General features: G+C 40.0%; 1 protein-coding gene across 1 annotated transcript in view; it reads right to left on the reverse strand.

Annotated features, from left to right (window-relative positions):
• Phlpp (PH domain leucine-rich repeat protein phosphatase) overlaps positions 1-12,312 on the reverse strand; it is a 90,488-nt gene extending 78,176 nt beyond the window's left edge. Inside the window, exon 1 of the mRNA XM_086909654.1 lies at positions 10,444-12,312. Coding sequence (XP_086765780.1) covers positions 10,444-12,204 — 1,761 coding nt within the window. The 5' untranslated portion in view covers positions 12,205-12,312. The remainder of the gene's footprint in view (positions 1-10,443) is intronic.
• Positions 12,313-13,028: the final 716 nt, after the last annotated feature.

Here is a 13,028-nt window from a genome sequence, read left to right on the forward strand (position 1 = left end):
GAAATAAAATAACGGATCGTTCCGCGATTATTCGCTCAGTGGAATTATGCCGTTTTTTTTTTTTTCGCAATATCAGAATTTCCGTATTCATTCCGGCCGGCTCTGAATTTACAGCTGCAAATTTCATCGATGCAAAATTAAGAAATGGAAGTTTTAATTTTCCCTCGAAAGTGATTTTCAACGATATAAAAGTCGAAATAAAAGTCGTTGTTCGAAGGGAGATGGATAATTACGTATAACTGTTGTCATCCTTTCGATTAATTCGTAAGTTTTTCTTTTTTTTTTTTTTTTTTTTTTTATTAAGAACAACGAGTCTCGATTTACACCCATTTGTTGTCTGGAACGTTGTCTCAGGATCAGGGTGAAACAACGTCGCATAAACGACATTGTGCAGGAGGAACAGACAGTGTGTCTACGTAACTGGTGTCTACAAAGAGGCAGAGAGAGAGAGAGAGAGGGTCGGCAATACCCTCGAGATTATTTCCTTTCGGCTAAGTTACGCGATCCGACGTAACTTCCTGCGGATTCCCCTATCCCAAGGAACCAACAAAGCCGGTCATATTCCGGAAATTCGGTAAAAGGGCGTTCGAGGAAACGATCGCCTTGATTAAATAATACAAGCTGCGATGATACAAGTAATACGATTAAATAATTATCAAGTAAATTCCATCTCTTTAAGGAGAACTTCTTCGTTAAATTGCGAGTTTTTTTTTTTTTTTTTTTAATTTTGGAACAAACGTGTAGAAGGATTCGATTCTCTAGATAATTTTCAGTTTTTTTTTTTCCAATTTCTTCGAAGAATACTTTCTATCATGTTCAAATGTCGATGATTATCTCAACGTTACGTTTTTCTCTTTTTCTACGAAATTACTGCGAATAAATTCGAAACAAGTTCCCAAGATGGAGCGCTTCTCAAGAATCCCGTCTAGAAAAGTAACGTAAGCGATCCGCCTTAGAAAAGAATCGCTATTCCATCAGCCGGTAGCTGATCAATCGATTCGATTCCACGAGACGATTTTTCTGTCACTCTCTGGAAAGAATCAAGCTGCAGCCTCGTATCGGGTCGGAAGACGGACGATCTCTCGAAATTTTCATTGGGGAAGAAAAATTTTGAAAATTCGTCAAAAATTTTTCAATATTGAAAAATTCCAAATACGGAGAATCATCCAACACCGAAGAAAAGATGTTGAAAACTACGTAATCAATTTACTTACTCGCGTGTATAACGGAAACGCGTATATAATAGTTGTTGCATCATTTATTTATTCAAAGTTAAAGTAAACGTGATTCACGAGGATGCAATCAACGATTTAATACCTTGGAATGGATTTATAAATTTACTCGAATATTTCACGAGTCTGAAAAATTCGATTTGAACAGTTTCGAAGTTATTTTCACGTTGATACTCTAGCAATTCCCGCGTATCTTCTAACTCCGTTAATTAGAACGTTCCCAGGGAACGAGTTGTAATTACAGCTGTAAAACATGCGAAATCTATGCTCCTAAATTATTAACAACCTCGTAAAATTTCTCTACGTTCCAATAATATTTCAGTGAGAAAATCAAGCGATTTAATCGTAATCAACGTCGACTAACTGTTCGATTAATAACACAACAGATATAGATAGGACAAAAATAATTTACAAACCCGAAGTTAATGGTCATTAATAAGTATTGTAATTATCAACAGAAGATAGAAATCGAGGAATAATTATTGCAGTAAGAGATACGATTTCAATTTAAACGTTTATAATTTATAATCTTACATATTTGAGAATTTGCGTACGAACGAAGATTAAAGATGAATGGCGAACAATAGAGAAGAGAAAAGAAAAAAAAATTCGAAACTCAGCCAAGACTTTATTTTTATTTTCGATGGAAATTGACGTTATCGATCGAGCAGCGGGAAACCGGGCTAGTTGCATTTCCCCAGGGGTCTTTGCGTATAATTAACAAAACTCATTATAAGCAGCTAATGTTTTGTATGTACACACACACACATACACACACACATCCTAGTTGATTTGTCGCGGCGATATTCGTTTGTTTCGTTAACCGATATCGAAATAGAATTTTAAAAATTAGTCATCATATGCAAACGTGAATCATAATGAATAAAATGGATGATCGTGAATGATCACAAAGACGACTTGATTAAAATTTATGATATAACGCGGACTATTTCGTGAAAATTTAAAGTCACCTAGAAATCGAGATTTAAAATTTTTAAAATTCCTAACGTTCTCGTTTCACTTTTGCAATTCGAATTAAAAAAAAAGAAAAAGAAAAAAAAAATATTAAAATCTCTATAAATAAAAATTAAAAAAAAATTTCCACTACATTTTTTCTACGAAATAAAAGAACATACACGCGAAAATATTTTTTTTCTTCACAATTTTCAACATTTTTCTCAATCCAACGATTTTGATAACAATAATTCTTTCGAAATTAAAATTAAAATTACTTTCCAATTTCTTTTCAAATTTTCTCCGATCCCGACTTTTTCTCGAAATAAAATTTCTTCATTTTCAGTCGTCTTTGAACGAAAAAGAAAAAAAAAAAGAAAAAAAAAATTTAAAAACGAGAGAAAATATACATACCTCTACCTTTTACACAACTATCTTCTCTCTGTATAACTATATAAATAAAAACTTGGCTCCTTGTTCACGAGCAACAATTTATCGTTTAACGAGTCCTCTTTTCACGGGGAAGGCGAAAGTTATTTAACGATTGCCGGTTGCACACCGACTGTAACCACGTCCCTAACCTCCCTTTCAAACCCTTTTATGCCACCCCTTTCTCGGACCCTTTTCATATCGGTGGCATCGACGAACGGCGGCCAAGTTAGAGCATGGAAAAGGAATATTTCTGTTTAATGGTCCGCGATAAAACCACGATCGCTTCGTCAAAAAGCACTTTACGCTCGGCCAGGTGTTCGCCACCAACTTTACGATTTTTATATAAAAGCTCTAAGCTGGACACGGTGGTTTATATTTATTTATGGAACGATGTAGCGGCGCGAATTCGTCGTTTTCGACTTTACACTCGGATCCTCTTCCCCGGGAAATCGTGTCGTTCAGTTTATCTCCCCTTTTTTTCCACCGAGTTTATGGGCCGGAACTGCTATATTTTTTTTCTTTTTTTTTTTTTTTTATTTCTTTCTTCCTTCCTTTCTTTTTTTCTTTCCATTTTACTTTTGAAGGATTATCGGTAATTGCGATGGAACGAATCTTCTCGCGAGGATCGACGATTTTGTTGGTTGGTCATGCAGTGGTGAACAATAAATAAGAAATATACGGATTTAGCTGAATGGATGTATTTTGGTTACACGTGAACACTCGTGTCGGACAACAATTGAAGATCGCGTATCGAAGATAAACAAAAGGATACCAACTACAGAATAGTAGCATTGCTAGCAACGTTCAATAATAAAATTATATATAAAATTTCAGTGAACTTTGTATACTCTGTAACAGATTTAATTCTTTGCAAATACGAAGCTCGACAAGGTTTTCATAAGAAATGAAGTTATGGGAAATGTTTCGATATTCTTTAGAGTAAATGCAAGATGTGTTATTTTTATCTTTACATTATGGGCAATGACAAATCATTATCATTGTTCTTCTCGATCGATCGAAAAATTATATCTGTATCGTTAAGAGATAGATTTTGAGTTTGGAACCGTGAACTCTTAAGTCACGACCGAATTTTAATAAGATTTTAAGGATGCGAGCAGAAATTCTTTAATCACATTCTCCTTCCGTATTTTCCGAAATTTAATCAAAAGTTCTATCAGAAATCGAAAAATTTTAATATTATTTGAAACGAGCAACGCGTTATAAATGTTTCGCCACATTTTCGCCGTTCCTTTTCCCGATTTCCCCGTTAAGAGGATTACGATTAGAGCATTTGCAGGCGTTGCGATGCTTTTTCATCTCCCGCGTGCCGTTTCTCTCTCTCTCTCTCTCTCTCTCTCTCTCTCTCTCTCTCTCTCTTCTTTTATTATTTCGTCACGATACGCTTGTTGGAGAATGGCACCACCAAATTTTGATCTCTCGTATACACGAGAGCGAATCGAGGGTGAAAATTCGCAAAAGGCCGATTACACGCGTTACTCTTTCGATGATCTCGGTGTTGGAGTGTTGTAGTTGTTTTTCGCGGAATTTACAGCGCTATTCGTGTTTAAGGGATTAGCGCGAGCGAGAAGTGGAGTGTGAAGAAGAGTTTTTTTTTTTTTTTTTTTTTTATCTTCCAAGAGGGAAAGTGATAAATTTCGATGGTTCGAACGAAAGATTTCAGAACGAAGGAATATTTGTTATTCATTCAATGTTCAAAAGAGAATGGATAAGTTGTAATTTCGCGTTTTGGAAAATTTATTATTCTGATTCCCTAAGCTTGACTCTAGAATTTCTAAATTCTCTTGAAATTGAATCTTGAAATTTATTTTGAGGAGGATGTTTCGAAGAAAATTCAAAAATCGACGGATTGTTTTAAAAATACAACGAAGTTGATTCATCGATAAAATTACATATCTTATTCGCATAATTATATATATCTGCATATTCCGGATACGTTTATTGTGAATATTCATTACAATTCGTTACAATTAATCAACCAGATCCATTTTTATTAATTTAAATCGAAATGGCACGAGATGACTCGCATCAACGAAAAATAAATTTTGGCGACGAAGATGTTAATTTTTCTTTTTATAACCCGTGGAAACATCCACCCCCTTCGATAATCGAGCTCTGCTTGATTCTTCGCCATAACAATATCCATCCATAATTATAATCAGACCTACCTGACGAAGAACATTCACGTCGATTTACATTTTCATCCCTCGTTCAACAAAAGAATTCAACGCGAGGGAAAAAAGCTCGCTTAATCTCTGTAACAAACGACCTTGAAAACATCCTTCGGCCCAGGGTTGGAGGGGAAAAAATGGCACAAACGAATTGCCCGATTCAGATCGTTGAAAACGGGAGGTTCATTTAGATATTCACAAGATGGGGATGAAACGAGCCGCGTTTTATTTCTGCCTCCTTGATGGAATTCCGATAATCATTAAATTTTTCTCGTGTTTTGTCCCGTGGACGGGACGAAAAAGTGAAATGTACGTAAGAAAAGAGATTAAAGAATAAACGTAGATTGCCATCAAATCGTGTCTCCCTTCCTCGTTAACGGCGATGGAAAAGATATAGAGATTGAGCCTTGTTGCGACTTTGAGTTGGATTGTTTCGATTATAACGATTGACAATGACGTAGGAAAAAAGGAAAATGATAATAGCGACGATGATAGAAAATTGAATATTACGAGTTTGAGTTGGACTCTTTCGATTACAATAAGATGGGAAAAAAGGAAAGTGATAACAATAACGATAGTGGAAGATTGAATATTGTTGCGAGTTTGATTCCTTCGATCATCGATGACGAGGTAAAGGAAAGAGGTAAAAAATGATAGTGATAAGTAAGGATGATATAAAAAGAACAAAAAGAGAATAATAAGAAGCGAAAAAATGACGACCAGGATTAGATTAACGAAATTTAATTCCACAATTATTCGAATTTTGAAAAGATTGCTTTTTATCGTCTGTCGGTCAAAGTGAGGAGGGAAGAGGATGGAATTAATTAAAAAAAATAACGAGGTTCGATCGAATCTGGATCACCACTTTTCCGACGAGGGACGAAGGCGAAAATCCGAGTCTCCGATCAATCGAGTTTAATCGCGCGTTTCCATCCATCGATTGCAACAACGCTCGATCCATAACAACGTCGATACGTGCCGAGAGCGTGTACATACGCGGCTGGAAATATTTGTCGGGACAGTTGGAAAAGTGTGCGAATATCGCGATGTGCTCGCCACGGCGCGATTAATTTCATAATATCGACCGTGCATCGCTAATTTCATCGTTAATCGTATCGCCGTGTTATTGTTTCGTCTCGCTGGAATACAATCGGCCGAATTTTAATCCCGCGAAAATAAAAGAGGAGAAGTAAAGAAAGGAGAAATGTTTTTGAATACACGAAATATCGCGTTGCTAAAATCGTCCGGATTTTAATAATTATGATTGAAATTGAAATGGAGGAATTTTCGGAATATTCGAAATTTAACCCTTTGCATTCGTATTTGCATTTAAAAAAGTTACCAATCGAGCAACGAGAATCCCTAGAATGAAGTTATATGTTAAAGCACGTACGACTTTGAATATTGGGTGGGGTGTCTGAACTATTGTTACTGCTCGAAGGACCACCTACTACCGTAGGAACTGTATAATCGTTTAAAGCTCTGAGCGAACTGTGAATGCTAACTGTGTGATTCTAACTGTGCTTTGATAAACTGTATCGTCGCCTGACTGATCTGTCCGTCTTCTATGCCTATTCCAATTCGACTTTCGTCTTCTACGCTTGTTCTAATTCGACTACACACACACAGAGAGAGGAGTTAGAGGAACCAATCGTCGCATTTGCTCTCGCCTCCACGGTGGTCCATCGCAGCTCGTGAAGATTGCTGTGCTATCTGTTCTAACTAAGATCTGGAAAACGAAAACCATGCCCGCTGATAAATTACACTGTTGGCAGGTATTCGAACTGTTGAAAGTAAAGCAAGACTCGATCATTTCACGAACCTCTTAACATTATGTTACACGTATATTTAATAAAACGTAGGATGGCGACTGTATGAGGTGCACACACGAGTGCAAAGGGTTAAATTCTGCTTCTAAGAATCCCGCTATTATCGTTATTTTATTTTCTTTTAACTCGTTGAAACTCGGACTTCTGACTTCGGACGAAAATTCCACGACGAGTTTCCCATAGCTGAGGGGAAAATTCCTGAAACTCGTAGCGAGACGCACACAGCGCGAACTTGTCCCACCCTTATGTAATTAAACACCTGTTCTCGCGGCTTGAACCGGTCAGTCACGTGTTACCAACTACCCGACTTCCTTGCCACAGTTTCTCGGATCAGGGGACACCTGTTTCAACCATGGCCTCGAATGCGACAGCTGCCCCAGCCGTTCGCATACCGTTCCGCTCTCTAACCAACTTTCCATCCAACTATCCCTCCAGATTTATTAAGACTGAACGCGATCGAAACAAGATTTATTATTAAGAGTATATAAGAGGGAAGATTTTTTTCGATCCACGAAATAGATACGAGACATCGATGCGTGTTCGAAACACATTCGTCTATTCGATCGAATGAGTAGGGAAAAAGTGATTCTTCTTTATATTATATTAAGATATTAACATTGACAGTTTGTATCTTTCTTATTCGTAACTATAGGAGAACGATCCCTTGGACGAGCATCCAAAGAAGTTTTAGTTCGAGTTTTATCGTAACACTTTTAAAAACGATACCAAAATTATAACTTTTTTCCCTCGAAAAGATTAAATTATTCGAATGATTTAAAAAAATCTTACAATATGTATTCACAAGTTAATTGAAAAAAGCAAGATTGTAAATTTTTCCACTCCCGAAGAAAACGAAAAAAGTCGATTAAAAATTCAGCCAATATTAAAAAATCTCATTCCTTTCTTTCTCTAAAGATAAAAGAAAATAAGATCTCGAAAAATTATTGCCTCGTCAAAACAAAAAAGAGCGTTTAAAATTGTAGAAAATCTTGAAAATGTCGGGAAAAATCATCGACTAATTAAAAGAAGAAGAAAAATTTTAAGCTCCTTTAAGTAAAGGATAAATATTTATCGAATACTACGATTCTCGATAAAAAATAATCTTTCAATCGGTTCACATTTCATACGTTTACGTTTCATGAATTATACACGCGGCGAGTTCGTTTCTTTGTTCGTGGTAGCAGAATCAGTTAATACCAAGAGTGGAAGTCGTGCAACTACTCGAGGAAAAGAAGTAGGACGTTTACACGAGTTTGGAGAGATCTCGGAAGAGAAGGAATTCAACATACACCATTTTGCGCACAAACTCTTATAACTCTTATACTCGAAAATCAATGAAAACACTAATCCTAATCCTTTCAAAATTCTTGCTCCAATTCTTATTCGATCGTATATTTGAAGAAACTTTACGCGAATGGCATCGAATCAAAAACCAACCGAAAAATAAAAAAAAGACTTTCAAGAAATCATCGTAAATCAAACGTAACGACATTCGTATAAATTTCACCGAGGAAAAAAAAACCGATTCTTTTACTCTGAATTTCGATCGAAATTTATTAAACCATCGACCTTCGCGAATCTTCTTACGCGAATCAAAGATGAAAAAAAAAAAAAGGAGAAGATTTTTAAGAAAAGAGTCCTCAGCGCGTATAAATAGCACGTAGAGGGAGAAGAGGGGCACAGATGAAACGAAAACACGAAAATCCATCAGCGTCATTATTGCGGCCGTCTGTACAAACGCAAGGGTTGACTTTGAGCAGCGGCTGTGACAGTGGAGTGTATCCACCTCGAGAGCTTCTTTTAAGAGGCACGCCCGCTATTTAAGTCTGAGTCTCCTTTGATTACTGGCGCGTACCTCGTTATCTTTGAGGAGGCAGCCCGCCCAACCTCTCCCCTCGTTACACCCGTGGTAAAAGGGTAAGGAAGCAAAGTTTCGACTGCGTCTCGTCGTGTATCGGTTTGTCCCCGGATGCACCACCCACCCCGCTTTCTACTTTACCCACTTTCCGATACCCGCGCTGGCCACTCGTCGCGTGTCGAACAGGGACGACGAGAGATGTTTTGTCGAGGGAACGAGATTCACGAGACGAAACTTCGTTTCGAGAAGGGAAACCAGCGTTCGAACGTGAACAAAGTGCCCTTTGGGGGGTAGATTTGGAAGATTTTCGAATAATTGGGATCGTTTTGGGAAGGGAGGAAGAATGGAAGAAACGAAAGGGTGTCTTTGATTGTTTTCTTTTTTTGAGGATTTTAAGGTAATCGTTGAAGGATCCATTTTGTAATCGAGATGTTACTGGATGGACGATGGATCTTCGATAATTTGTGTACATTGTTATTATCGTTGCCAAGATGGTTCGTAAAGGAAAGCAACGTTTCGACGAGTTTGATTATAATCGTACAACGGTGTATAATGGGACGTTTATATATATATATATATTCGAACGTCCCACCGAGTCTTTGACTTTACTCGATATCAGGTTTAACGTGACCCAAAATGCAGGGAGACGATGTTATTGGATATCGGAGATTCGCAACGATCACGTTTCCATGTTACTCGGCAAATGTATAAAGAGTAAGGTTAATAAAAGCGATTCGAGTTGGTTTACAATTATTTATCCCCTATTTCAACCATTATGATCCTTTAAATGGAAAATCTCCGATCGAGAACCTTTACCCTCGATTCTTTAACGGAATTAAAATTTTAAACCGCAAATTTTATCTCGCGACATTAATATTTCTTACCCCTCCTCCTCCCTCCTCCCTTACCTTTTATATCCAAATTCACATTAAAATTCAACAAAGATCTCTCGTCAATAATCCTCAACCGTGAAGCGTTCACCCTTAGGAATTCTTAAAAAATTTACAAAATCCCTCGCATCAATTACAGATTTTTCAAAACTTTCTTCTCTCTCGTTCGTACTTTTTTCAGCCGCCAACACATTCACCCTTGAAATTTCAGTTCGAAAGCGCGCAACCACACGCGTTTATCTTTCTTTTATCAAAAGGAAACGATAACTTTCTCTCTCTCTCTCTCTCTCTCTCTTCACCCTTTCTCAGTCGAAACGAAATCGTCTCGCTGGGATCCCTTCAAGAGAGAGAGAGAGAGAGAGAGGAAGAAAGGGAGAAAGATGTTGCGGTACGTCAGGATTTCCGGTCGTAGATGTCGTTAACGCTCGAGCACGAGATAAAGTCCATCGTGATATTCCATCGTGAAAACCTTCTCCCCCCCCCCATTCTTTCTCCCTATTCTCAACCGTTGACTTCCTCTACCTTTTTCTCCCCCTCTCCTCTTCCCTTTCTTACATCGCGCTTTTTCTTTTTTTTTTATCATTTCGAGTTTCACCTTTTAAACTTCCTTGCCGGCGATGTTTCATATTTGTCTCAACGCTGCGTGTATTTTTTTTTTTTTTTTTTTTTAGTTCGACACGACAATAGCGACGCTCGACAAAAACGAGAAAGAATTATCCTCGAGCGATAATATCGGTGATAGAGATTTCGTTAAAAATTATCCAAAGCATATAAAAGAATAATCTTCCAATTATGAAATAAGAAAAAAAAAATCACTAATCAACTTCTTTAGTTCGAAACGAAGCGAGCGTTAAAAAAAAAAAAAAAAAAAAGAAAAGAGAAAAAGAGAAACGTTTGAATTTGAAACATCGTCGTAGAAGACGCGAAGTTAGAGATAGAGGAGCAGTTTAGCCTCATTAGCATGTTCGCCCCTCTCATTAAGCGGGGCGGTCGCGCGCAACCTTTGCGTCGTAAATCAAATGAATAATTAGCCACGAAAGTTCGGGGGGGTCCGCTTACCTGTATAAACAGAGACAAGTCGTCGCCCAACAGCATGTCCCTGCACACGTCTCTCGCCGTGGTATCGAGAGTGAGATAGACGAGGCTACTCTCGATCCCCGTGTGTATCCTCACCCAACCGCTTCCTCCTCCGCCGATATCCACACCGACGCCAGAGTCCCAAGAGGAGTTGAACGTCTCTTGGAGTCTGGCCACTTTCGGGCTGCTCGTCGTCGGTTCGCTGCTCGTCCAACACCCACCGCTGCTGCTTCGCCCGTCATCGTTCTCCAACTTGTTCTCCCTCTTCTTCTTCTTCTTCTTCGCCGTCGTCGATTCCACCTCCTCCATCCCCCTCTCATCCTTCTTTCCTTCCTCGAACAGCCTCTCGACAGCCTCGCCCGACAGATCGTCGTCCAGAATCTCGCTTTTCTTCTCCTCGTCGTCGATTCCACGATGGCCACGATCCCCCGTTGTCTCGTTCGCGCGCGAGATCCCCCCCCTTCTTCCCTCCAAATCGTCTACTCTCGCCTCGTTAGACTTACACCTTTCCGGATACAATCTCGAGCTCCCTAGGCGATCGGTGTCCTCGACAATCGTCGCCTCTGCTGCGCGATCCTTCCACTCCCCTTCCCCCTTATCCTCGTCCTTGACCTCGCAGAAACCTGGCCTCGCCGCCATGATGAAGTTCTCGTTATCCCGAAACGTTCTCGACTTGGACGAGGAGGAGGAAGAAGAAGGAGAAGAAGGATCCTTGGCGTCGAAGGATCCTCGTCTCTTCGGATCCAACGACGCGTCCACGACTCGACGATCCTTCGAGAACGCGAACCTCGAAACTTTCTCCATCTTTCTCTCCCTCGAATCCGTCGACACCTTCGCTCTGCTGCCCTTTCGCCTCGCCTCAGCGTGCTGCTGTTGCTCCTCCTTCCTCGCCTCGTTCGTCGCCAACCCTCCCCGGCTCCTACCACCGTTGCTCGAACCACCGGACCACCAAGCATCGCATTTACCACCCTCCTTCGAGCCGTGACTCTTCGACCTGGACCTCTGCTGGAACCGCTCGTAGTTGGCCAGGATCTTCTGATTCAGCTCGTGTATCAGCTCCAACCTCTTCGAGATCGAGTCGTTGTTCGTTTTTTCCGTCTTCTTTCTACCATTCGCGCCTTTCTCCTCCTCCTCCTCCTCCTCCTCTTCCTTCTCGTTCTTCCACTTCCGCGACTTGGACGACGACAGCTGCTGTCTCCTCTGCTTGCTCCACTTCCTGCTCGAACCCGTGCTGCCAGGGATCCCTATCTCGTACTTCGAGTCGCTTTTGATCACGTTCCCCTCCTCCCTATCCCCCCCCTTCTCAGTCGAATCGATCGGCCACGCACGATCCTTGTCACGCCTCCTATCCTGGAATCCCGACACGTTCATCAGCTCCAGGCCCGACCCGCTTCCTTGCTGCCTCCCCTCTTTCCCATCCAGATCCTTGACAATCTTCTTCCGGTTCCCGCTCAACTCTATCCCCCTTCTCGCGTCCGGCCGAACCTCCAAACCCGGGCTCGAGCCGCTGCTCAGGCTGATCCTCTCGTTCAACTCCCAATTCATCGCCGCATCCTTGTTGCTCCTCTTCGTTCCCTCGACGCCGAGCATGGGGCACAGGCTCGAGTCTTGGGCCGTGAACAACCCTTCTTCCTCTTCTTCGTCCCGTTGCCTCGCCCCGACCCGCTTCAAACCCCTGGTCGAGGACAATCTTCGGGATCTCCTCAGCTTGCTCGACGCTCCGGATCCGCTCGCGATCACCATTTCGATCGGGGATTTTCATTCGACACTCTCTGGCGGGATGGAGAGAGAGAGAGTTGTTGTTATCGATCGAGCGGTTTCTAGGGGATTCTAGACGCGGTTTTAATCGGCAGAGATGTTGGCTGAAAAGAATCGGAATGAAGAATCGGTGAGGATAATATTTTGACTCTTGCTCGTTTTGAATTATTGGTTCTCGAGAGAAGGGAAAGGATTCGGAAAGAATTGCGTAACGAGCGATGCGAATCGAGCAGTGATGCATTTATATGCAAATTCGTCGTTATCGAACCAGGGATGTTACTAGGCAACTTTTTGCAAAAATTTCTGTGTATTTAAATTTTCCATTAAAATTTCGCGCGTCCCGATTAAAAGTTGGGGAATTTTTGCAAAAATTTTTGCAAGATTTGCGAATAATGAAACGTTCGACGACGAAAGGAGGATAGGATTGTGCGAAAGAAACTTGAAATGTAAATTGAGAGACGGATGGTAATAACTCACGTATGAATAATACATAAGACGACTTTTCGACTTTGTAATGAATTAAACAAATTTCGTAATTGTCCGCTATTCACGGTGAAATTCACACAACAGTAATTCTCATAAATCACACTTTCGAAATTAATCAAACTCATTTCACAAGTAATTAAACCTTTCAAACTTCTCGCAACAGTACTTTGTCGTACTTTTAACCAAAATTGATCAAATTTATTTAATATACAATTTTCGTCGTTATTTAACCAAATTATTTTCGAATCATATAATGCTTCCAATTAAAATTAATCAAATTCGTTTTCACAAATAATTTTTTCCATACTTCCTTATATTTCAAC

Source organism: Apis florea, unplaced genomic scaffold, assembly GCF_048593485.1.
Source record: "Apis florea isolate Af1SG1 unplaced genomic scaffold, ASM4859348v1 contig_3158_pilon, whole genome shotgun sequence".
Lineage (NCBI taxonomy): Eukaryota > Metazoa > Arthropoda > Insecta > Hymenoptera > Apidae > Apis > Apis florea.